This window comes from Plectropomus leopardus, chromosome 10 (genome assembly GCF_008729295.1).
Source record: "Plectropomus leopardus isolate mb chromosome 10, YSFRI_Pleo_2.0, whole genome shotgun sequence".
In the NCBI taxonomy this organism is placed as follows: domain Eukaryota; kingdom Metazoa; phylum Chordata; class Actinopteri; order Perciformes; family Serranidae; genus Plectropomus; species Plectropomus leopardus.
In genome coordinates this window covers 34,617,382-34,642,244 of record NC_056472.1, presented here as the reverse complement: position 1 = coordinate 34,642,244, position 24,863 = coordinate 34,617,382, and the positions used below count along the sequence as shown (strand labels likewise).

General features: G+C 43.4%; 1 protein-coding gene across 1 annotated transcript in view; it reads left to right on the top strand.

Moving 5' to 3' along the window:
* Positions 1–24,863, top strand: part of LOC121949594 (titin-like) — a 240,933-nt gene that overhangs the window by 10,060 nt on the left and 206,010 nt on the right. The window contains 26 exon segments of the mRNA XM_042495327.1: positions 292–506; positions 730–805; positions 898–1,053; positions 5,923–5,982; positions 6,765–7,023; positions 7,312–7,378; positions 7,453–7,650; positions 8,513–8,655; positions 8,736–8,884; positions 8,975–9,202; positions 10,253–10,494; positions 10,583–10,815; positions 10,907–11,071; positions 11,217–11,385; positions 11,488–13,184; positions 13,277–13,558; positions 13,657–13,923; positions 14,248–14,520; positions 14,623–14,886; positions 14,969–15,229; positions 16,644–16,904; positions 16,996–17,259; positions 17,352–17,612; positions 18,435–18,695; positions 22,973–23,233; positions 24,294–24,438. Of these exon segments, the coding sequence (XP_042351261.1) occupies positions 292–506; positions 730–805; positions 898–1,053; positions 5,923–5,982; positions 6,765–7,023; positions 7,312–7,378; positions 7,453–7,650; positions 8,513–8,655; positions 8,736–8,884; positions 8,975–9,202; positions 10,253–10,494; positions 10,583–10,815; positions 10,907–11,071; positions 11,217–11,385; positions 11,488–13,184; positions 13,277–13,558; positions 13,657–13,923; positions 14,248–14,520; positions 14,623–14,886; positions 14,969–15,229; positions 16,644–16,904; positions 16,996–17,259; positions 17,352–17,612; positions 18,435–18,695; positions 22,973–23,233; positions 24,294–24,438 (6,857 nt within the window).

Below are 24,863 nucleotides of genomic sequence, written 5' to 3'. Positions count from 1 at the left end.
TATCTTTCATTTACAATATATATTAATGACCTTTCCGATATCTCAGAAACGCTGTCTAAAATTTTATTAGTAGATGTCACAAATGTCTTTTATTATTCGCTCAAAGATGATTATAGATGCATGTAAACAGCATGCTTGGTTTTTTATTTTTTTACCTATTTGAATGAAGAAAGAAAGTCCTAAATTATATTAATGAAACTTGTGGTTGTAAATACAAACTAAAACACAGTAAACACTAAAGTTAAAAAAACAACTTAAAAACTCTTTGTGACTTTTCTCTCCCTCCTGCAGAGTGTGGAGGCCAGTTTCCAGGCCACCACCATGATGGAGATGCACGTAGAAGGAGGAATGATGACTCAGCAGTTGGCTCACAAAACTCCGCCTCGGGTTCCCCCAAAACCGACCTCCAAGTCCCCGCCGTCCTTCATCTCCAAGGTGGCGGGAGGACGCCAGCAGTCGCCTTCGCCTGTCAGACACGTGAAGGGACCGGCGCCCGCACCTGTCAGGTACGACCACCTACACAAGCCAGTCCTGCAAAATAGTGATCCATAAAGACTGTCACAGAGTTAGTCCTGCAAAATAGTTATCCTTAGCCGCCCTCAAAGAATCAGTGAAGCAAAATCTTAAAAAACAAGATTAAAAATGACAGAAACTCTCAGATTTCGTGTCTCATGTGTGGATAAACTCTGCTGTTACCGTGTTCTAATCTGCGCCGTGTGTCGCCTGCAGACCCGTCTCCCCCTCCAGCAGACTGTCCGTCTCTCCCATCAGACCCGTCAAGTCTCCCATCATGTCCAGGAAACAGGTGAGGACATTTACAAACGGCCTGCAGACACTAAACATCAGCTGGGACGCGTCTGTCCTCTGAGGTAAAGATTTCTGTCCCCCCTCCTGCAGGTCGTGGCCTCTGCAGAGGTCCTGCCGCCCTGGAAGCAGGGAGACTACATTGCTGAGTCCAGCTACTCCACCATGACCAGCATGACCGGTGTGAGCAGTGCCGCCCAGCTGCACATGGAGAAGCACTGGGAGCAGCAGGTCAGCACCAGCAGAGAGGTGAGGACGCTGAGAGCTCTGTGATGTGACGCTGCATGCTCCTTAAAACATGCTGATTCAGACTCCATGAGGGCCCAGAGAAACCAGAGTGAGGGTGAACTGGTCTGCACTGGGATGAAGATAGTTTCAAAACTGAAAAAACAGTTTAAGGTTGAACCTTGTGTTTGAAAAGCTTTAAATCTAAAAAAAAAATCAGATTTGCAGAATAGTTTTTACGTTGTAAACCCTTAAAGAACAGTCAGTCACATGAGTACGAATCTGCTAATTTTCAAAATGAAGATTCACCTTTTAACTTAAGTTTTATCATTTCAAAACTGTTTTCAGATCAACATCTCCAAACATTTCAAACCTAGAAAAAAACTCTAAATTCATCAGGAGAACAGAGAGAAAGGGAACACACCGCTGCAGCTGAGAAGAAGGAAAAATGAAATACAGAATAATGTTTGCAGAGATTTAAATTTTTGTTTCTGCCGATCAAAACATGCAAACAGAGAAACACGTTCTTTTCATTAGATTTCAAGCTTTCAAACATGAGTTTGAATCTTTTCAAGCCTTTTTTTTATTTTCAAGTAGGGCTGCAGCAGTGTGAGCTTCACTGTTTCATAACCGCCTTGGTTTCCAGCATTACAGATTTCCTGTATCTTTGTTAAAGGATCGTTATTATAATCAGTTGTGATGACCCTCAAATAAATGAAAAAAGTAGTTTTTGGTTGAACAAACATTTTATTACCATAATTAATTCTAATTATTGACGTCAGTTTTGTTGCGCTGCGTTCAGACGCCTCTTAGAAACTGTTTAACCCTTTGAAATGTTTTGTTTTCTTTCCAAAAAATGTAGAAAAAGACAGTGAGCAACTTGGCAAGAAGTGTCCCACACACCAGAAGAAACTAGTAAAAGGTGGCAAGAAAAAGACCTGAAAATTAGTATTAAAAAAAAGAAAAAATCTAGGATAATATGAAATTATGTTAGTTATATTTTTGGGGGTCCTTTTCTTGTTTTGTTTTTGACTTTTTTTTACACTTCTTTTTTTTTTTTTTTTTTAATTCTTGTAACTTTTCCTAATTTCTTGCTAATTTGGGGGCCATGTCTTGTCAATTTGCTCTTAGCCTTCTCTCCTTGTTTTAGCAAGAAATCAAACCAATTTGCAAAGATATCAAAGGGTTAAACTTAAAAATGGAAGTACGTGTCAGAAGTCTTCCTTTTGAAAATAACAAAGTGAAGGCGAGACTCTGCGTCCAGTTGCTTTTTTTTCTGATACCGTAGAGAAGTAAACGGTATGTTGTTTTATCACTCAACAGTAAACTTTGAAAACAGCACACGTCTGCAGCGCTGGTTTGGAAATTGAACATTGTTTTAACCTCAGAGTCACACGAGTGTGGACACGAATGTGTTTCTGAGCTTCACTGCCGGATGATTAAAGGAAAATTCCACCGTTTTTTGGTCAGAACGATGGAGTTTTCCTTTAGAGGTGAATAATGCGGCTGTAAGTGAATGCATGCTGAGTAAACATGTTGCTGTGAACGACTCGGTGACTCGGTTGCCTGTGTGTCGGATCATCGTGTCCATGTGCTGTGAACGCGTCAGGGTGAGCATGTTTCCCAGGACGATAAGAGCGTTGCCGTGGCGACCGTGGTGGCGGCCGTGGATCAGGCTCGCAGCCGGGGGCCGTCTGAGGCCGCCGTGTCCGGAGAGCAGGTAGATCCCCTCACCCCACCCCCCCACCACCAAAACCAGCAGCAGCACCAGTCTGCTGCCTCCATCAGCTCGTCCTTCATCAGTGTGTTTGTGTCTCACTGAGCTCCTGACGAACATTTTTCACTCTAACAGCCCCATCACTCCTCTCCTCAGGACCACCTCGTCTTCCTCTTCTCCTTCGTCTGCTTCGCCCTCTTCATCTTGTTTTCCTCTCAGCTGCATGTTTCTGATTGTTGTTTGTCTTCAGTGAATATTGATATTTATTTTCTTTGTGAAAAAGATGATTTTCAGTCTTTGGGAGTCGAGTCTCCTCCTCCTGACCTCCTGACCTCCTGCTGGGGGGGGAGACGGGTCCTGAGCTGTGTGTGCTGCTGTTTGTGTCTCCAGGTGGAGGGCGGGGTTAAAGCTGGGGCGGTGGCCACAGTGGTGGCTGCTGTTGACATGGCTCGTGTCCGCCGGCCCATGCACGTGGAGGGCGGCGGACCAGAGGAGGAGGAGGAGGAGGCTGTAGAGGTGGAGATGAGGCAGCGGGTGGAAACAGCCGAGGAGAAACACATTAAAAAGGTCACGCTTCCTGTTGAGCCTCCAGCGGCGGCGGTCGCTGTGATCTCAGAGCAGCGAGCCGCCCAGGTGTCTCAGGTCGGACGAGTGTGCCTTCAGGTGTGGTTTGTGTCGATAAACGGCTCTGCCCATTTCCTTAAAGTCAACTCTGTTGGTCACTCCAGATTCAGACCGTCCACGTGGACTCTGGTCCTGCTCCGTCTCCGGTCCCACATTTCACCGTTTCTAAAGTTTCTGTCCCCAAACACGAACTGAGTCATGAGGTAAGAGAGGAGCCTCAGGACACCGTCGCCGCCATCATCACCACCCACAATCCTCCGTCTCATCATCTTTAACACGTCTTAACCTGCAGTCACCGTTTGGTTCTGTGCTGTGATTCACCTCCCCTGAGTCATCACCGTCCTAAAATGTCACCTTTTCTCCTCCTCACCGAGTCATCACCGTCCTAAAATGTCACCTTTTCTCCTCCTCACCGAGTCATCACCATCCTAAAATGTCACCTTTTCTCTTCCTCACCGAGTCATCACCATCCTAAAATGTCACCTATTCTCTTCCTCACCGAGTCATCACCATCCTAAAATGTCACCTTTTCTCCTCCTCACCGAGTCATCACCGTCCTAAAATGTCACCTTTTCTCCTCCTCACCAAGTCATCACCGTCCTAAAATGTCACCTATTCTCCTCCTCACCGAGTCTTCACAATCCTAAAATATCTCCTCCTCAACGAGTCATCACCATGTAAAAACATCACCTCCTCTCCTTGGAGGCGAGCGCAGCATCACCGACCTCTGACCAAACCACAAACTGTTGCTCGCTTTGTTGTCGTTCTGCTGCAGACGGTCAAAGTCAAAAGTTAGAAAAACAGCCAAAGAGCACAGTGTCTCCCGGATACCTAAAACACTTGAGAAATACCAATAAAGCAGCAGGTTGTGAGTCAAGGGCTCAGGGTTCTTACAGTCATGAAAAACCTTGAGAAGTCATGGAACAAACCTGGAAAATAACATGACGTGAAGATGGAAATTTAAAAATCCAACAATAACACTTTTTTTTCTGGCTAACAGCCCCCAAGTTATATTTCGTTAAAAAAATAAAATTATGAAATAAAATTAAAAGATCTGTTACATAGTGATGATAAAGAACCAATAAGGATCATGGATGGTTGTTTCAGAGGATGCATGGTCTTTAATATTTGCCTCAAAGTCCTGGAAAGTTATTAGTAAAAATGTTTATGAACCCTAATACTAATGCGAACAAACAAGACCGAACGGTTCAGTTTCACTGTAGCTGCCCCTAATGTTCTGTTGCTCCGTCTGTGCCCAGAGTCACTCTGCGCTCCAACAGTGTGATTAATCAGCAGCTCCTGATGAACCAAAACAGAAAATCTGTTGGTGGCGTCCGATGTCGTAATGTTGGCGGGCCGTCACTAATGGCAGGCTGTGTGTGACGCTGTGGTTCGTGTGAGCGCTGAAGTCTCAGATGGTCGTCATGCTGCGTTCCCTCCTCATCATCACTGCCGTCAGATCCATGTTTGACTTTTTCTTCAGAGCTGCAGCACTCAACACACCGAACCTCTCTCCCTCATCTGCAGATATTGTTATTATTTTGTTTTATGTTTTAGGCTAATTCAAGTAATTTTAATCTTATGGATTTGATTACATGTAAGACAAAAAATAACTAAATCAAAACTATTAATCCAGTATTTTTTCCTACAGAATTTAACTTTATAGGAAATAAATTTTTAAATAAATATTTGCTTTAAAGTAAATCTGTTGATCTTTATAGTGATTTATTTATTTATGTTATTTTTTATATTATTTGGAAAATAAACAAAGTGTCAGTTGGGATTCATTTATTTTGTGAGTTTGTAAACGCTGAGATTTCCAGATGAAACTCTGATTGAACAGAAACATATTGATCATGTGACTGATCAGAGTCAGCTGTCATTGGGAGGATTGTTGGTCAGTGTTTGCAGTCTGAGTCGGAGTGACGCTCCTCCTACTCAGCGGCGCTCTGGACGCTCAGACTTTTTTCTCGTTGGCTCGGCCAGGTGTCCATCGCCGGCTCCGCCATCGCCACTCTGCACAAAGAGCTGTCCTCCCCCTCCACCTCCAGGAAGATCATCAAGCCCGTCAAGTCTCCCAGCCCGTCTCGCAGGGCGGCGGCGCTGGAGGTGCGTGTGGCGCCGGAGCCCCTCCCCCCGCCGTTCAGAGACGTCAGATATCAGTTTGAGGCGCCGCTGGTGGTCGGAGCTCAGCCCGTGAGTGGGGAGGAGTTTGAGGACTGGGAGCCTCAGGTTGGTCCGATCCCCCCTCCCCCAGTTTAACCCCGTGTGGACTGTCACCTCCTCACTGTAACGCTGCAGCCAATCACACGCTGCCCCTCATCTGCCTCATGAAGACCCCACCTCTTCCTGTCCTCACCTGCGTCCGTCTTCTGTCTCTGCAGGGTCTTCTCTGTCCTAATGTCCCTCTTCTGTCCTCATAGCAGGGTTTTTTCTGTCCTAACCGGCGTCCACCCTCCATCCTCACAGACTCCACCGCTCCGTCACCGTCACGTGGCAACACACTGTTGCCATGGTTACCGTCTCTGACTCCTGCTGTTGTTTGTTTTCAGGAGGCGGTGGCCGTTCCTACCAGAGCTGAGGAGCCCGTTGTCCCGCCCACTCTGATCGCTGTGAGTACTTCCTGTTTCTGTCCTTTAAAATAATTTATCCTTACTGTAGAAAACATGATTTACAGGGTTTGGACAGTCATGAAAAACCTGGAAAAGTCCTGGAATTTTGTTCTACAAACGTGTTTGTAATCGTTGTGTTCAACGACTGCCAGAAATTAGAAGTGATATAAATCTGTTTCTGATATATGGTGTTATTTTGGTGTCTTTTTTAATGAAATTGTTTTCTTTAAAAATCTCCAAAAATGTTTAAAGTAAAAATAATTACTATAATAATTAAAGAGAAAATAATCCCCCAATTTCTTTTCTATAAAGATTGCCTGAAAAGTTTTTAGAAATAAAAATCGCACATTTTTTTTCTTTTAAAACTGGCTAAATTTTTAAATAAAATTAAATTACCAAAAGTTTATGAGAAAACATGCATGCAGGTTTCCAAGACATGTTTCTTTTGAATTCATCAATAAACTTAAAATATATAAAATAAAACAAAATCCAGTTATTTAAAGTTGTATCTCCCTCGCCTAAAGCCAAAATAAATGCTTAACCCCCCCCCCCCTAAATACAGTCCCTAAGTTATGTTTAAATATTATGTTCTGAATTCATTGTTTTTAAAACATCAATATTTTATAAGCGGTTATATAGTGATGAAAAACAGCTGATGAGGAGTATCGATGGATGTTTCTGAGGATGTTTGGTCATTAACGTTTCACTTAAAGTCCTGGAAAAGTCCTGGAAAGTTTTTGGTAAAATAAGTGTCCTGAAGATGTCTCTGTGTCGACGTTTAGGGCCTGAAGAACGTGACGGTGACGGAGGGCGAGTCGGTGACCCTGGAGTGTCAGATCAGCGGTCACCCCGCCCCCACCATCATGTGGTTCAGAGAGGACTACAAGATCGAGAGCTCCATCGACTTCCAGATCACCTACATCAGCGGCTTCGCCCGGCTGGTGATCCGCGAGGCATTCGCCGAAGACAGCGGCCGCTTCACCTGCACCGCCACCAGCGAGGCAGGCACCGTCAGCACCTCCTGCTACCTGCTCGTCAAAGGTAACGGCCGGTCTGTTTTTATGTTGTGGACAAAGAACGTAAAGTCATGAAATATGAATAATGAGTTTTTCATTATTCAGTTAGATTGTGTTAAACTTTCACTGTGGCAGACAGAAATGTGGATTTGCTGACACCTGCTGCTGAACTGCGAGTTGATTTTAGAGATAATGGATAATAAATTGAAACTGGTGGCTGTTTTGAAAGAATGGATCAAAACCAAAGCCGTGTTTAGAAAAATGCAGATTTTCAGGCTGAACGAAGCTGGTTTGTCTTGCGTCTGTGTTTCAGTGTCAGAGGAGATCGAGAGCAGAGAGGAAACCACCGTCACAGAAGCTGGGATCACTCAACAGAAAACGTGAGCGCCAACAGTCTGACATGTTGTTGTCCGGTCATGTTGTCCTCCATGCTGAAGCTGTCTGTGTCCTCCAGCATTGCCGTGGAGACGAAGGAACAGGTGGTGACGGAGGTGAGCACCGGAGAGTTCGCTGCTCCCTTCTTCATCAAGAAACCGACCGTCCAGAAGCTGGTGGAGGGAGGAGGCGTGGTGTTCGAGTGCCAGGTCGGAGGAAACCCCAAACCGCACGTCATCTGGAAGAAGAGCGGCGTGCCGCTCACCACCGGATACAGGTACCAGAGTCTGTTCACACCTGTCCGTTTATTTCTGTCAAAACCTTTTATATGAGGTGCTTTCAGGCCTCAAAGGTGCTGTGAGTCACTTTTTAAATTAAATTATTTTTGGAATGAAAATTGATGTACGTTATACAGCACAGCATACTTTCATCATTTTCTGTTTTAAAGTGTGAAAGAGAGAAAATAAAATCAAAATGAATCAGAATTATATGTTGTGAAATACTCATACAGGCAACAGAAATACTAATAGTTTGTTTTTGTGAAGAAGGGAAACAAACAAAAAAGTAAGTAAAAACTAAAGAAATGAATAAAAACTAAAACAATAATTGAATTAAAGTCCAGCTGTGCACATTTACTACTAAAGAAAAGAAACAATAGCATCACAAGCAGACATCTGAGATCAAAAGAAGTCTGATCTAAATGAGGATATTTTTCACTCCATGATGCCCAACAGCTTTTAAATTTTGTGTCTAACTTTTTTAATTGTTATTTATTGTTTTTTTGAATGGATGAACAGGTTGTAACATAAGTTAAGAATTGAGACCTTTGCCGACTTTCTCAGTTGCTTGAAGGATTCGGGACAAATTTTCTGGCAAAGCCAATCCAATTTATTTTCCAGCCTTTGTGATGACTGTCAGTCTCGTTCAGTCTCGTGTTTTTCACGGTTTGGCTGACACTCAGGCATACGGAGCACATTTACTCAAAGAACTGTCGTACAGTTTCAGTCAGTGGATTATGTTTACTTGAAGCTCCTTTTCAAAGCTGCGACCTGTGTTTCTTCTTGTGTTTTCACACCTTTCAGAAGGTTTAGACTCTTTTTGTTAGTACAGTAGATAATTGTTTATTTTTTTGCCTTCAGATACAAAGTCGCCTACAACAAGGAGACCGGAGAATGCAAACTGGAGATCTCCATGACCTTCGCTGACGATGCTGGAGAATACGCCATATTCTTAAAGAATCCACACGGAGAAGCCTCAGCCTCCGCCGGCCTGCTGGAGGAAGGTACGTCGTCCTGAAGTTTCTCTTTTCTGTTTAGGAAAGCGTAATTGGACCGGCGTCTCACTGTGTTTCTGTATTCACAGAGCAATATGAAGCCTACATGAAGCAACATGACGTGACGTATAAAACTGAAGTGACGACGACGGTGGTTCAGGAGCCCTCTGTGGTCGTGAATCAGTACGAGCTGGAGCAGAGGAGGGTGACCACCCCCATGAGCTTTGTCTCAGAAACGGTACTTTCCTTCCAAACACCCAGAATTATGTGATATCGACACCTTCATATTGAATGTAAAACATTAAAACCCTTTTTTTTCTCTGCGCAGGAGTTTCTGATTTCAGCCTTTGAAGAGCGGATCATCCAGGAGATCGAGCTACGTATTATGATGATCACCTATACTGAGCTGGTGACGGAGGACGGAGAGATGATGGTGACTGTAGCAGAAGAGGAGGCAGTGCAGCCGGTCTTCGACACGCCGGTCAAAAACTACAGGATCATGGATGGAATGGGCGTCACTTTCCACTGCAAGATGGGTGGAAACCCTCTGCCAAAGGTAGGTACAAAACTGGTGTGTGGTTAATATATAGTACCTAAGTTTTAGTTTCATCAACAGGATCGGAAAGATTTTTGGCCTCTGTGGCTTCAGCTATTTGTTAACCCTTTGAGACCTGAGCAAACTGGCTTAATTGCTCCTAAAAACTTGAGAATGCAAAAAACAGCTTAAGAAGAAAAACAAAAAATAAGTTAAAAAAATAGATTACTTGAAAAGTAGCACAAAAAAGAAAGAAAGAAAGAAAAAAGAAAACAAACAGGGAAATTACCTAAAAGATGCTTAAAAATTCAAATTTTCGATAACATAATTTAAAATATGTAATTATAGTATTATGACTATTAAACTAACCGTTGAAAAAAATACCACGTTTTTGAAAGTAATTTCAAAGGGTTAATCTGCCAATGTATGTGCAAGCTTGCTAAAGAGACTTTCATGAGTAAATTGCCTCATGTTTGTGTTGATCTGACAATATATTGGGATGTTATGGCCAAGTCTGTGTAACGCCATGTTCACTAACAAATCTGTCTCTCAATGAGTGTTAATGGGATTTCATTCCATTTAAAGTTTGGCTACAGTGTGGAAGTTATAGCATTTAAAATGCACACATTTATATCTAACTGTAGTGCCCCCTGGAGGACCTGTTCTTTTATATTTATGGTGTTAACAAAGTTTAATGCAACACAGACTTACAAGAAATAAACATGCTGTGTAGTAAAAATAGAGTTTGACTGATTTTGGGGTGTTCAACCTTTTGTGAGTCCATTCTGCTGCCAGTAAATCTTAAAAGCTGTTGTCAAGCCTTTAGTAGATGTAAGTATCATTGAGAAAGAGATAGAGACAACTTTATTTATCCCAAAAGGGCAATTCGATTTAACAGTCAACCAGACACATAAAACCGTAAAAACAATCAGCAGCAGCATCCAGACTTTGCCAGCATTGTGTTTGCATGCAGCAGAGACTTCTCTTTCTGTATTAGAGAAAATAATTTTATTAAACAGTGTTGCTGAGAAGTTATATCAGTGTTTAAAGTAACTTTCTGTCTTGTGTCAGATTGCTTGGTACAAAGACGGGCAGCGCATCAGGCCTGGCGGCCGTTACCAGATGGAGGTCCTCCAGGATGGGCGCGCCAGCCTCCGTATTCCTGTGGTGCTACCAGAGGACGAGGGCGTGTACACCGCCTTCGTTTCCAACATGAAGGGAAATGCCGTCAGCTCTGGGAAGCTCTATGTAGAGCCGTCCGGAACAGTAACACCTCAGAGATACACCCCTCAGCCAGCCATGCAGAGGATCAGGTAATGTCTCAAAGGACTATGAATAAGAAGTACTAGTAAAGTGCAAACTGTGGACACCTGGACATCAATGACTCTGTTTCTTCCTCAGGTCCACATCTCCTCGCTCTTTGAGCCGCTCACCTGGACGCTCTTCCAGCCGTTCTCCAGGACGCTCTCCGGCCCGCCGCCTCGACGATACAGATGAGGCTCAGCTGGAAAGACTCTACAAACCCGTCTTTGTCATGAAGCCTTCTTCTATAAAATGCTCCGAAGGGCAAACTGCCAGATTTGACTTAAAGGTTGTCGGCAGACCGATGCCCGACACTTACTGGTTCCACAATGGTGAGAGAAACAAGACTCAACAAACTCTAGAAACGCAACTTTATCTTTTGCTTTGCCACTTGAAACTTCAATTTTATCCTCCTTTTCCCAGGACAACAAGTGGTCAATGACTACACACACAAGATAGTGATCAAAGAGGATGGTATCCAGTCCCTGATCATCGTCCCAGCCATGCCCAAAGACTCCGGAGAGTGGACAGTTGTCGCTCAGAACAGAGCTGGACGGACTTCTGTCTCTGTATCACTTAATGTTGATGGTAAGTTTATGTCAGATACAGCTCTAGATATTCAGCCGATGAGATGATCTGTTCAGTTTGCTGTGATCAGCACTCTGACCTTTGACTTTCAAGTCTTTGGAGTAATATGTTAAATGGTGGGTCCGTTTTATATCACCATCCACAGCTCGAGAAAGCCTGGCACGCCCTCAGTTTGTTGAGAAGCTGAAGAACATCACTGTGAAGCAGGGCACTCTGGTTGAATTGGCTGTCAGAGCCATCGGCAACCCCCTGCCCGACATTGTCTGGCTGAAAAACAGTGACATTATCACCCCACAAAAGCACCCACATATCAAGTATGTATCTTTCATTTTTGCTTTGAATGATTCTCATATCTTTGGACACAGGTATGTAGAACTTCAGAGTCGTTTGTGCTGATCAGTCGTTACATATTTCAGGATTGAAGGGACTAAAGGAGAGGCCAAATTCCAGATCCCATCCTCTTCAAGCACAGACAGTGCCTGGTACACCGCTACAGCCATCAACAAGGCTGGCAGGGACACCACTCGCTGCAGAGTCAATGTTGAAGTGGACTTCGCTGCCCCTCAGGCTGAGAGGAAGCTCATTATCACCAAAGGAACCTACAAGGCCAAAGAGATCGCTGCTCCGGAGCTGGAGCCTCTTCACCTGCGATATGGTCAAGAGCAGTGGGAGGAGGGCGACCTCTTCGACAAAGAGAAGCAACAGAAACCTCAGTTCAAGAAGAAGCTGACGTCTATCAGAATGAAGCGCTTCGGTCCAGCTCATTTTGAGTGCAGACTGACCCCTATCGGTGACCCCAACATGGTGGTGGAGTGGCTGCATGACGGCAAACCCCTGGAAGCTGCCAACAGGTTGCGCATGGTCAATGAATTTGGTTACTGCAGTCTGGACTATGAAGTTGCTTATGCCAGAGATAGCGGCGTTATCACCTGCAGAGCCTCGAACAAGTTTGGAGTCGACCAGACCTCGGCCACCTTGATTGTCAAGGATGAGAAGGGCCTTGTTGAGGAAACACAGCTTCCTGAAGGCAGGAAGGGAGCACACAGAATGGACGAGATCGAGCGCATAGCTCACGAGGGAGGACCTGCAGGAGTCACCACCGACGACGAATATGAGAAGAGCAAACCTGAGATTGTGCTTCTCCCTGAACCGGCCAGAGTGGTGGAAGGCGACATTGCTCGATTCCGCTGCAGAGTGACTGGTTATCCTGCACCAAAGGTTAACTGGTACCTCAACGGACAACTCATCCGCAAGAGCAAGAGATACAGACTTCGCTATGATGGTATTTATTACTTGGAGATTGTTGACATCAAGTCCTATGACTCAGGAGAGGTAAGGGTGGTTGCAGACAATCCTCTGGGCACAACTGAGCACACTGTGAAGCTGGAGATTCAACAGAAGGAGGACTTTAGATCTGTCCTTCGCCGTGCTCCAGAGCAGAGGGCTGCCGAGCCTTCACACGACCCTGGCAGAGTTGGATTTGACATTGTGAAGGCAGATCGAGCTGCTGAGGCCACACAGGACAGGGAAGTTGTTAAGCTGCGAAAGGCACAGAGAATTGTTCATGAGAAAACCTCAGAGGAGTCAGACGAATTGAAGAGCAAGTTCAAGCGCAGGACAGAGGAAGGTTTCTACGAGTCTATCTCTGCTGTGGAGTTCAAATCTCGCAAGAGGGACGACTCCTATGAGGATCTGCTGAAGAAGACCAAGGAGGAGCTGCTTCATCACCTGAAAGAGAAAGAGGAAGCTGAGAGGAAGAAGATGGAGGAACAGGGCCAGATCACCATCCCCACAATCAAACCTGAGAGGGTCCAGCTCTCTCCCAGCATGGAAGCCCCCAAGATCCTGGAACGCATTACAAGCAAGACCGCTGCTCCGATGGACGAGGTCCGTTTCAGACTCAGAGTGGTCGGCAGACCAGAACCTGAGTGCCAGTGGTTCAAGAATGGCATCCTTGTGGAGAAGACTGACCGCATTTACTGGTACTGGCCTGAGGATCATGTTTGTGAGCTGGTGATCAGAGATGTCACTGCAGAAGACTCCGCCAGCATCATGGTCAAAGCCATGAACATTGCTGGGGAGGCCTCCAGTCACGCCTTCCTGCTTGTGCAAGGTAAAGCCATGTCATACCAAATCTCTGCATCAAAATGCTCATTGTTTGTCATAATTAATGTCAAAGTCTCACTTCATATTTTCTCATTCCAGCCAAGGCAGCAGTAAACTTTACCCAGAACCTGGAGGATGTCAGTGCGAATGAAAAGGACACCATGGTGACCTTTGAGTGTGAAACCAACGAACCTTTCATCAAAGTCAAATGGTTCAAGAATGACATAGAGATCTTCTCTGGAGACAAATACAGAATGCACTCAGACAGAAAGGTCCACTTCCTGTCTGTCCTGGTGATTGAAATGAGGGACGATGCTGAATACTCTTGTGTGGTTGTAGATGATGAGAGCATCAGGACGAGCGCGAGGCTCTACGTAGAAGGTAATCTTTACTTCAACAATCTTTCCATCTTCTGTTTTCTTTAGTGTTTTTTGTGTGTTTAACTGTTGTTGACTGTCTTGATATTGTTCTGTACCTAGGCGCTCCCCTGGAGCTCGTAAAGCACATGGAGAACATCGAGGTGCCAGAGACCTACACTGGAGAGTTTGAGGTTGAACTGTCCCGGGAGGACGCTGAGGGCAGCTGGTTCTTTGGAGACAAGGAGCTCTCGCCCAGCAACAAATACATCATGTCCTCCCGCAGAGGAAGACAAACCCTGTCTGTCAAGGATGTCAGGAAGGTAGACCAGGGCAAATATACCTTTGTCTGTGGAGATCTGAGGACTAGTGCCTCACTAAAGATGAAAGGTAAGAAACTTGACAGACTTGTGAAGTATGTGAAGCCACATATGTTTTCTGTTAGCATCATTCTCGTGTTTCTCAACAGAAGTCATCTTATGTAAATACTCTGAGTCCAAGCACATTTGTCGCTGCTTAATCAAATTTATTGATGTTCTCATGAATTGCATGGTATCGCTAGATTAAAGTTCTCTGGTGAAGTTTTTTTTTTTATTTTAGTGCTTTATTTGACTCGTAAACGACTTGTCAATGAAGAGAACTTTCTGTAACTGAATAGTTTTTGTACTATTTGCAATAGTAGTTGTTGTAACACCTGGATTTCTCTACCTTCAGTACGCCCAGTGACCTTGATGCAGCCCTTGACTGACCTCATTGTGTGTGAGGGTGACATCGCTCAGCTGGAGGTCAAGTTCTCCCAAGAGAACGTTGAGGGAACCTGGATGAAAAACGGTCAGGCCATCTCTGCCTCGGACCGCGTCCACATCGTAATTGACAAACAAGTTCACAAGCTGCTGGTGGAGAACGTCAGCAGAGACGATGCTGCTTCCTACTCTTTCGTGGTTCCTGCCCAAGACATCTCCACCTCGGGCAAACTCCACGTTCAAAGTAAGAGTCAAACATGTTTCAGATCTAAGTGACACTCAATCATCACTAGACCTCTCTGACCCCTTCCATCTTTGAGTGTCATTTTATCATCTTTTCTTACAGCCATTGACATTGTGGTGCCACTGAAGGATGTGTCCGCCATCGAAGGCACTAAGGCTGTTCTGGAGGCCAAGATCTCCGCTCAGGACGTCAGCTCGGTCAAATGGTACCACAACGACAAACTGCTGATGCCCAGTGACCGAATCCAGATGGTGCCAAAGGGATCCAAGCAGCGCCTGGTCTTCACCAGGACCTTTGCCTCTGATGAGGGGCGCTACAAACTGGTGGTCGGCAAGGTCGACACCACCTGCAACCTGTCTGTCGAGAGTAAGACGGATTTCATTTTCATAATCCTGATTTTCCATCCTGATTCCAGCTCCGTTTTCTGACTACGTTGTTGTTCTTACAGAGGTTCACATTGTGAAGCACATGGAGGACAAAGTGTGCTCGGAGTCCCAGAACGTCACCTTCAACGTTGAAGTTTCTCACCCCGGTATCGACCCTTGCTGGACTTTCAAGAACCAGCAGCTCAAACCTGGACCCAAATACAAGATGGAAACCAAGGGCAAGGCTCACTCTCTGACGGTCAGTGACACCATGAAGGACGAGGAGGGCCAGTACATGTTCCACGCTGGTGAAAAGACATCCAGCGCCAAGCTGACTGTCTCCGGTAAGTCTAAATGAAACACAAATTAACAAATTCACACCTGCATCAGCATTTTACAGCAGAATGACACTGTGTTTACAAATGCTATTCTGTCCAAAACAAAATGATTTACAGTTTGGTTCTGACAGCATCTTTTGTATCTGTTATTGTCAGGAGCTCCACAAAGTGTCTTCATTAAACTCTGAATCCCCTACAAATGCACCCATCAATATACCTTTATTTACCTGCAGTGATGGCTCTTTATTTTCATGCATTGACCATGAAATACTTTAGTTTTTCTTATTAACTTCAATATAGATACTGTTACAGACTGTTACTATGCCTCTGGTGAAAGCTGAGGCTGGTTGCATTATGTTTTGGGGTGTTCTAGCTGTTTCCTTCTTGTAAACGCAATATCTCAAAACATGTTGAGGAATTTTTAAAAAATAATTTGGCACAAACATCCAGTTGAGCTCACCATCAGCTGATTAAAATTTGGTGGTCAAAGGTCAAGGTCACTTTGATCTTGCATTCCTCCCATTGTCTTCAATTTGACATCTCAAGAACACCTTGCTGCAATTTCTTCAGATTTAGCACAAACATCCACTTCGACAATGAATTAATTAGATTTTGATGATCAGAGGTCATGATCAGTGTAACCGTACTTCTGACCCATTCTCATTGATGCAATATCTCAAGAACACTTCATTCCAATTTCTTAAATTGTTGCACAAACGTTCGAGTGGACGCAGGGATGAACTGTTTAAATTTTCATGGGCAAAGGTCACTGCAGTCTTCCATTCTCGTAAATGTGACACCCTAAAATGCTTTTAGGGGATTTCTTTAAATTTGGCACAAACATCCACTTGGACTCAACAATGAACTTATTAGAATTTGATGGTCAAAGGTCATTGTGACCTCGGGTCCGTTTTGATTTAGTGAACATGTTATCTGAAGAACGCCTTGAGGAAATTTCTTCAGATTTGGCGCAAACGTCGATCTAGAATTAACAAGAATCTGATTTTTGGGTCCGTGTGACCTTGTGTCAGTCTCATTCTGGTGAACGGGATATCCCACCAGTATCTTTGTTAGAGACACGAGGGACTCTTGGGTTTCCACCTTGAAACTGTGCTGAGTGTTTAGATCTTCTGTCCTGCAGGTTGAAGGTGTTTCTGCAGCATCCATGTTTAAGAATCTGTAGCTTCTTTGTAGCAACATTAATATTTGAAGCATTGTCAGTTGTCATAGTTACGTATGAGTCTAGACAGACATGGATAAAATGGTAAACGGCATCTTCACGGATTCATGGAAGCATTAAACTGCGAGGCGGGAACTGTAGTTTTAAATAAATCAGAAATAATTTGCATGTCAGGACTGACTCTGAGCTGCTTTGCTGCACCAGGATCGTAAAACGAACTGTTCTTTGTGCCGCCACCAGGTGGTGCCATCACTCGGCCCCTGCAGGACGTGACGGTGGCGGAGTCTCAGTCCGCCGTGCTGGAGTGCGAAGTCGCCAACGCCAACGCTGAGGGCAAGTGGCTGAAGGACGGTCACCACGTCAACTTCAGTGACAACGTGGTGAGCGAGATGGATGGCGCCGTCAGACGCCTCGTCATCATCATCACCAGACCGCAGGATGTCGGAGAGTACACCTACCAGGTGGCCAACTCCAAGACCACCGCCAACCTCAGGGTGGAGGGTGAGCGCCTGCCGCTGTGACACATCGGCATGTTGTTTCTAACAGACGTTTATTTTTATTTGAGTGCTGAGTCATCTGTTTCCATCCGCAGCCGTGAAGATCAAGAAAACTCTGAAGAACCAGACGGTGACGGAGACCCAGGAGGCCACGTTCACGCTGGAGCTCACCCACCCCGATGTCAAAGGATCCCAGTGGATCAAGAACGGTGTGGAGCTGCAGAACAGCGACAAGTACGAAATCACCTCAGACGGCATGGTGCAGACTCTGAAAGTGAAGAAGTGCAACACGCACGACGAGTCTGTTTACTCCTTCAAACTGGGAAAACTGTCCGCCAACGCCAGACTCAACGTGGAGAGTGAGTCTCACTCGTTTCCTGTCGCTCATATTGTAAATACTTGATGATTGAACGCTGTCCAGACTGTTTTTCTCTGCTTCTTGTTCCTGCAGCCATCAAAATCGTGAAGAAGATAAAGGACGTGAAGTCACTGCTGGACAGCACCGCCTCCTTCGAGCTGAGCCTGTCACACGACAACATCCCCGTCAGGTGGATGTTTAACGGCGTGGAGCTCAAGCCGAGCGACACGTGTAAGATCCTGTCAGAGCGCAAAGGTCACAAGCTGATCCTGCAGAACGTCGACAGCAGCAACGCGGGAGAGTACACGGCCGTGGTCGGACACCTGCAGTGCAGCGCCACGCTCACTGTGGAGGGTACGCGACAATCTAAATACAATAACACTGCTCAAGGAAAGAGAATTACAAAATGAAATCATTTTTATTTTTATGAGTGCATAAATCAGATGAAAACATGAGAAAGTTCATGATTTATTGTATTTTGTCATTTATAATTTTCAGATATATTTGTACATTTGTTAAATTTTATAAGATTCTGAAAATTATTACTATTATTTTACTATTAAGAGTTTTAATTCATCAAATGAAAATATAACTGAATGAATGGTGAATGTTTTCTTTTTCGCAAGTTTCTTAAAACTTTTAAAACAAACCGAACATTTTTGGTAGTGAGTTTACTTTGTATTTTTTAGGTTTTGTATAATAAAGTTTTTACAGTTACAGGTTTTATTTGACATAGCAATAGCGCAATTTGAAATTATTTGAAAATTTTGATTATTTAACTAATAATAAAAAAATACAGATTTTTTTTATAAAGATGTAGATTTTCTCATTTGTTACAACTGAGTTTTACACTGATATTTAAAAAACAATGTAAAATGTATACTTATCTAAAGAATCAAGAGCAAAATAAATTGTATTAATTATCATTTTTTTTTTATTTGTTGCTACAATTTTTCAGATTAGATTTGTGTAGAAATTTAGTCATTTTGAGTATTTATATAATTTATTTAGAGTGTTAAGAAAAATGTGTGTAGAATCAAAATGTTATTTTTAATCACTTTTGTTTCATGTATATAAGAATGTATATTTTATCAGTTTGTGTTTAAGATATTTGCGATGACAGTATTTTGTGTCTAATATTTGGCCTGACTCGTGATATTATTTTATCTCGTGCAGCCCTGCGAGTCACTAAACCCCTGAAGAACGTGGAGGTCCCCGAGACGCAGGTGGCCACGTTCGAGTGTGAGGTTTCTCACTTCAACGTGCCGTCCACGTGGCTGAAGGACGGCGTGGAGATCGAGATGAGCGAGAAGTTCAGGATCGTGGTTCAGGGCAAACTGCACCAGCTGAAGATCATGAACACCAGCAGGGACGACTCGGCCGAGTACACCTTCGTCTGCGGGAACGACCGAGTCTCCGCTACGCTCACCGTTAGCCGTAAGATCACGTTCAAAATCAAACCCAGAAGTCAATTAACAACAAAATAAAACGTCTCTGCGTGAGACTCATAACTCTCCCGTGTCTAACAGTGTCGATGTTTGCACACGTCCTCACGTCCTGTGGTTATAACTGTCAGTGGAGTTTCTGTGTGTTTCCCCCTCTGTTCACCCTCCTCAGGTCTTCAGGTCCTCAAGTCCTCAGAGTCCTGCAGCGGGGCGGGTACCGAGTCCGACTCGTAAAAAAACTGCTTCACGGAGGTTTTTTGTCTAAATTTTACAGTTTGGTTTTAAGGAGATAAAATCAGTGTTGGATTACGGGTGTTGGACAATGAATATATCAGAATAATAATGATAATAATTAGATTTAATGTATTTGTTTTTGAATCCTCTGACCGCTGACTTCACGTGTCGGCTCCGTCTTCTGACACGACGCTGCTCAACATGAAATTCAACTGCAGTTTTAAATTATCATCGTCGTAAAACGCATCGTCTCGGTCTCACGTTTGAAACGTCCCGACATTGATTTATGTGAACGTACAAAAACAAAACCAACACAACCAAATAAACATGAAGACCTGTTAATCATGTAAAAAGGGAAAAGAAAGAAAGAAAGAATACATTTAAAAGATCAATAAAAAAAATATTTATATATACATAATGAACAAATTAATAGTTCGGAATAAAAAAGAAAAAAGGGGTTAATTAAACAAATAAAATGTGTATTGGATTAAAACATAAGTCGCTGCCGAATGGATTATTAAAAAGTGCATGATTATTGTGGGATTTGTAGTCTCGGTTCAGGCTGCGGATCTCGTGTCGACGTGCTTCTTAAAAGTCCGACCCGTGCAGGACTCTGCTTCAGGTTCAAGACTGAACACACAAAAATAAAATTACATTGTGATTCAACTTTCTCCAAATCAGACGTCAAGAGGATCAACAGAAAATATGGAAAGTAGAATCTGTGATATTATCAAACGCATAATAATATGAAAACAAACAGGAAAAAAAAATCTAAATCAAATCTATTTAAGATAATAAAAGACAGGATCCACACAAAATATATGAAGTTTAATTTGTATCTGTTTATCATATTAGATTTTGTCGTTTTGCAGTTTGTAATGAGATATTTTACATGATACTATTATCATTATATTGTAATCATACCGAGTCCTGTAACAGCTGGTGTGAAACGTGAAACTGACCACAGAACATTTCTTTAACGTTTCTGTAAAGAAATGTTCATGTGAACTAACTCACCTGCTTAAAGGTCCCATATTCTGCTCATTTTCAGCTTTAGATGTGTATCACGTGTTTTATGCTTTCATGTGTGTTTTCACTTCCTGAGAAAAGCTCTGATTGGTCTGTTCCTGCTTCATCTCTGCGCTCACAGCGTCTCTGCGCCGTTTTACAGCCGGAGGAATGACTGTCACGGCGCTGTGAGGTCACAGTGAGGTCACAGTGAGGTCACAGTTTCTGCCTCTGAACAGTTTAGCTGTGACTTTGCGTCCTGACGGCTCGTTTAAAGTCCCAGCTTCTGAAAACAGGCCGCCCTTATTTCATTTTGATACTTCAAAACTATTAATGCAGTGCCCACATCTGCTTTGTATTAAAACCCCAAAACAAAACAGAGAAATCTCATTTTTTACAATATGGGACCTTAAAAAAATTGATGTCAAATTGTTGGAAATATTGTTAATGAGCAGCGGTTCTTGCAGAGTCATGAACTTCTTTAAGGTTTGAAACAGGATCAGTGGTGTCTGAAGGACAGAGAGCAGGTCTGTGTTTATCAAACCCTAAAGTTTCAGATAATCCTTTATTAGTCCCACAGTGGGCACGATTGCAGATGTTTGTTTGGCTTATTTGCATATAGCTTATTTGTTTCTATTTAAAAAAAACTTCACCAGAAACATCATCAGCTACTTCTAGTTTTAGTACTTTTTGCGATGTACGCGGAGAACGGAGCGAAGCTGTCTTTCTCTCACATCACGTGACAATCTTTTAAAAAACGGGCCGAATACAGACGACCAACATTAATTTCAGTGTGTCTCAGAACAAAGTTTGAATCCTGAGTTACAAATGAGACAGAAAAAACCTGCAGAGCGTGACGTTATTCAGAGAGGACCGCCGTGTCCACCGAGCGTCCCTGGGACGGCTTTGGTCCTCTGGTTAGTGGACTCCTGCTTCGAAGCCTCCGGTTTGACATGTTGGAGCCGGCAGGGACTGAACTGGGAATTTGGAGCCGTGGAGGCCGCCGGTTTCCTCTCCTGCGTCCTGATTGACAGGCCGCCGTGCTGGCGACCTGTCAATCAGGTAAGGTAGTGACATCATGGAGCGCGCTCTGCTTTATGTTTGACTTTGAACGTGTTTTTTATTTTTTATTTTCTGTGGAGACGAGCTGACGGCAGCTCCCTCACGGTTCATGACGGAGGTCATAAATCATGAGGGAGAAGCAGGATCAGCCTCCGCTGACGGCCGCCCCCTGCTGGGCCGCACACAGACTGCAGCCTCAGCACTTCAGTCTGGAATAATTCTGCCACAAACTCTGGAGACGCTGCGCTCGAGGACTAACTCACATGTTTTGGGACTGGAAAAAAAATGGAGAAAGTTCTGAAAGTGGACATTTTCTGGACCTGTCACTTTTGAGAACCTGTTTACTAAAAAGTGTTTATTCTGCTGACGGTGGAAAGAAAAAGTGTTTAGGATTAACTGGATGAAGCCGAATCCTCCTAAAAAAGTTTTGAGGTTACTAAAGGTCAAACTAACAGCTGACGCTGACTGCCTTCTGATGGGTTTCACGTCCGACCTGGACGGGGATCCCTCCTGCGCCGCTCCTCCTGAGGCTTTTTCTGATTTATCCCAGTTCAAAGGGTTTTAAAGAGATGTGATTTCTGATTTTGAACTTTATAGATCAAATTGAGATTGAATTGAAATGAACATTTGTTCAAGCCTTGGCTTTGTGAACTTTGACTTAGTTCATTTTGGTATGAAATGTGCTTCATGTGTTTGTAAATGTGCCTTGCCTTTATTTTTAAAGCAGATGGACGTCAGTCATTGAAGACCTGTAGCAGGGTTCCCACGAGTCCTTAAAAAGTCTTAAAAGGCATCAAATACGTTAATCTAAAAATCGGTAATTAAACGTCTTAAATCGGTCTTTCCAAAGTCTTACAAAATGCAAAAACATGGAAAGAAGGATATTTATGAATAGTTATTTCTTACATTGCCTTGTAAAAGCTAAAAAAAAAAGAGTAAAAAATAATTATTATTTACAGAATGCCTCTTGCATTAGCATCACTAAGAGTCATGTTCGATGTTACAGAAAATGTTTGGCCAAATTCTCCCAAATCTGAAGTAATTATATCACGTCATGTTTTTCTCTTTCAGTTTTAACGACTGTTAAAATTGGTGTTAAATAAAAGTCTTAGTCTGAAATTGCACTTTTTAAGCTGTAGGAATCCTGCTGATTTAGGAATTGTGTACTTTGTTTTGGTGTGTAATGTTTGTAGGTATGTGTTGTATTTGAGTTAATGTGTGTGTGAACTGTCCCTGTTAAATTATCAACCCAATCACCAGGAAAAAAAACAACCAAAAATATGACATTGTACGTTTTTGCAAACCGCAGATATGTTCCATTTACACATTAATGTTTTAACAGCGCTGTGATTAACACAAGCTCATGCAGAGGCACAAAAACCACCTGGTTACGGAAAGAAAAAGATCTCGTTTTGCAGTTTCGGTGGAACGGTCTCAGCTGGGAGAGCAGCGATTTCTCTTTGCACGACAAAACAAACAGGCGGCGTTGTTGTGTTTGTTGGCGTTGAGCGGCGGTCTGCAGCTCGGCCTGCGTCTCGTCACGTATCGATGGTTTGCAGAAATGTAGAACGATGCCAGCAGTTTGTTCTGGTGACCGGGCTGCTTTTTACCTGTGTGCACGTGTCAAAGCTCAACCTGAGAGTGAAGCTGTTCACTAATGGTAACTGCCTGTTTATGTGTCAGTGCCAATAAAGTTACAAAATACAGAGAATTAGTAGAATAATGTAGCTGAGATGGAGAAGAGTGTTGGATGTGACCGTTATGACTTTAACGATATATTACATTTTTTATAAAAAATACACCAAATACGACCAGAATCCTCTAAAAGTCCATAAAGCTGTTTAAAAAAAAAAAAAAAGTTTTAGTTTTCAGCTGTGGAATCAAACGTCCGTCTTTGTGTCTCTGAAACTGTGTTGATGTGTTTGACCCGAGCTGTCCTCTGTCCTCTGTCCTCTGTCCGTGCAGCGGTGATGATCACATCCATGCTGAAGGACCTGAACGCTCAGGAGAGAGACACCATCACCTTCGAGGTCACCGTCAACTATGAGGGCATCACCTACAAGTGGCTGAAGAACGGCGTGGAGGTCAAGTCGTCCGACAGGTGTCAGGTCCGCAGCCGGCAGCTCACGCACTCGCTCACCATCCGCAACGTCCACTTTGGGGACGGAGGGGAGTACCAGTTCGTGGCCGGCTCCGCCGCCACCGCTGCCAACCTGTTCGTGGAAGGTAAGGGGACGTTTTACGGCACGGACCCTCTGCATGCATTGATTGGGGGCCACTTTAGCAAAATGAGAGGAGGCCAGGGGCCCGTCACAGGGGCAGATGTAATGTTTTGGGGGCCCGGGGCCACCAGCACATGAGCTTATTTTCAGCCTTTCTCTAACTGTGAATGTCGGCAGGCTGTCGGCAGCTATAGGAGAAGTAGGCCGACTCAAAAGTTTTTAATTCCTGAGTAAAATGATTAACAGCACAGAAGTTTGACAGAAGCTGAAGTCAGAGTCCTGCAGTCAGGAGAGGTTGGACTATTATCAGCACAATGTGCTTCAATTTACCTGAAGTCTGTCTCAGATGGAGCTTTTCATTTAATATATATATGATATGATATAATGCTGGAAAATTTAATAAATAATAATAAATCATATGTTTATTACACTCAAACACACCATGGTCACATGACACTGTGTCAGTGAACTATGAGGACAAAAAACAAACCACAGAAAAAAGCAAAATAATCATTCATTGATCGTAATCAAAGTAAAATGTTCAATAATGGTGATACTGATTTTAGGTTTGAGGCTCGGACCTTTGCTGGGAGGACATTTTAGTACCTGGACCTCTGTGAGTTTTAGTAGAATAGGTCCTCCAGCTGGTGATGCTGTTCTACAGTATATTTGTCATGTTCAATGTCTGACAGAAAATAAATATTTAACCTAAACTAACCTGATGATATCTTCATATCTCACTGAGGAGTCAAAGGAACCTTTAAGCTCCACAGAAACACTGATTCGATTTATATCGTGATAAATATCGATATCGACTGATATGAAAAAAAATATCATGATATATATCAATAGGACATTTCTAGGTGCTGAGGAGGTTTCTAGGCTTTTAGGATGTTTTTTAAATTTTAGGATGTTTCTGAGATTTTAGGACATTTCTAGAAGTTTAGGATGTTTCTAGGATTTGAGGCCGTTTTTTCGATTTTTTGAAGATTTCTAAGATTTTTGGACGTTCTATTTAAATTCCTTTGATTCTTTAACTGCAGCTGTTGTTTTGTTGTTTCCAGCTCGTGTGATTGAATTCACCAAGAAGATTAAGGACATCAGGATCACAGAGAAGAAGAAGGCGATCTTTGAGTGCGAGGTGTCCGAGCCGAACATCCAGGTGATGTGGATGAAGGACGGTCAGGAGCTGGACATGTCCGAGGAGAGGTACGAGGTCGTCAACCCTCGATCTGTTTGTAACGAGGCTTCAATCAGCAGGAGGTCGTTTAAAGGTTGAATATGAGCTGAGGGTCTCTGCCCCTCCTGCAGCAACACTCTCCTAAATTCCTCTTAGATTTCCTCTCGATTTCTGCTCAGAGAAAATCGATGCTCCGAAGCATCCAAACCTGCTCTGACCTGCTGTGACATTTCTGTCGTCCTGTCTCTCAAATGTAATAATCACGTCATTATAATAACTCCGAAACATCGTCTATAGTCAATGATGTCACTTTCATGCATTTTTTAAAATGCTCCTCAGATATGAACCTTATGTTTTCTTGCTTTGGACAAACAGTTTGTGAAAACAAAATGTTTTTGGTGCTCTCGAGCCCTCGTAAAATGATCTCTGACCTCTGAGAAAAGCAGAAACGAGT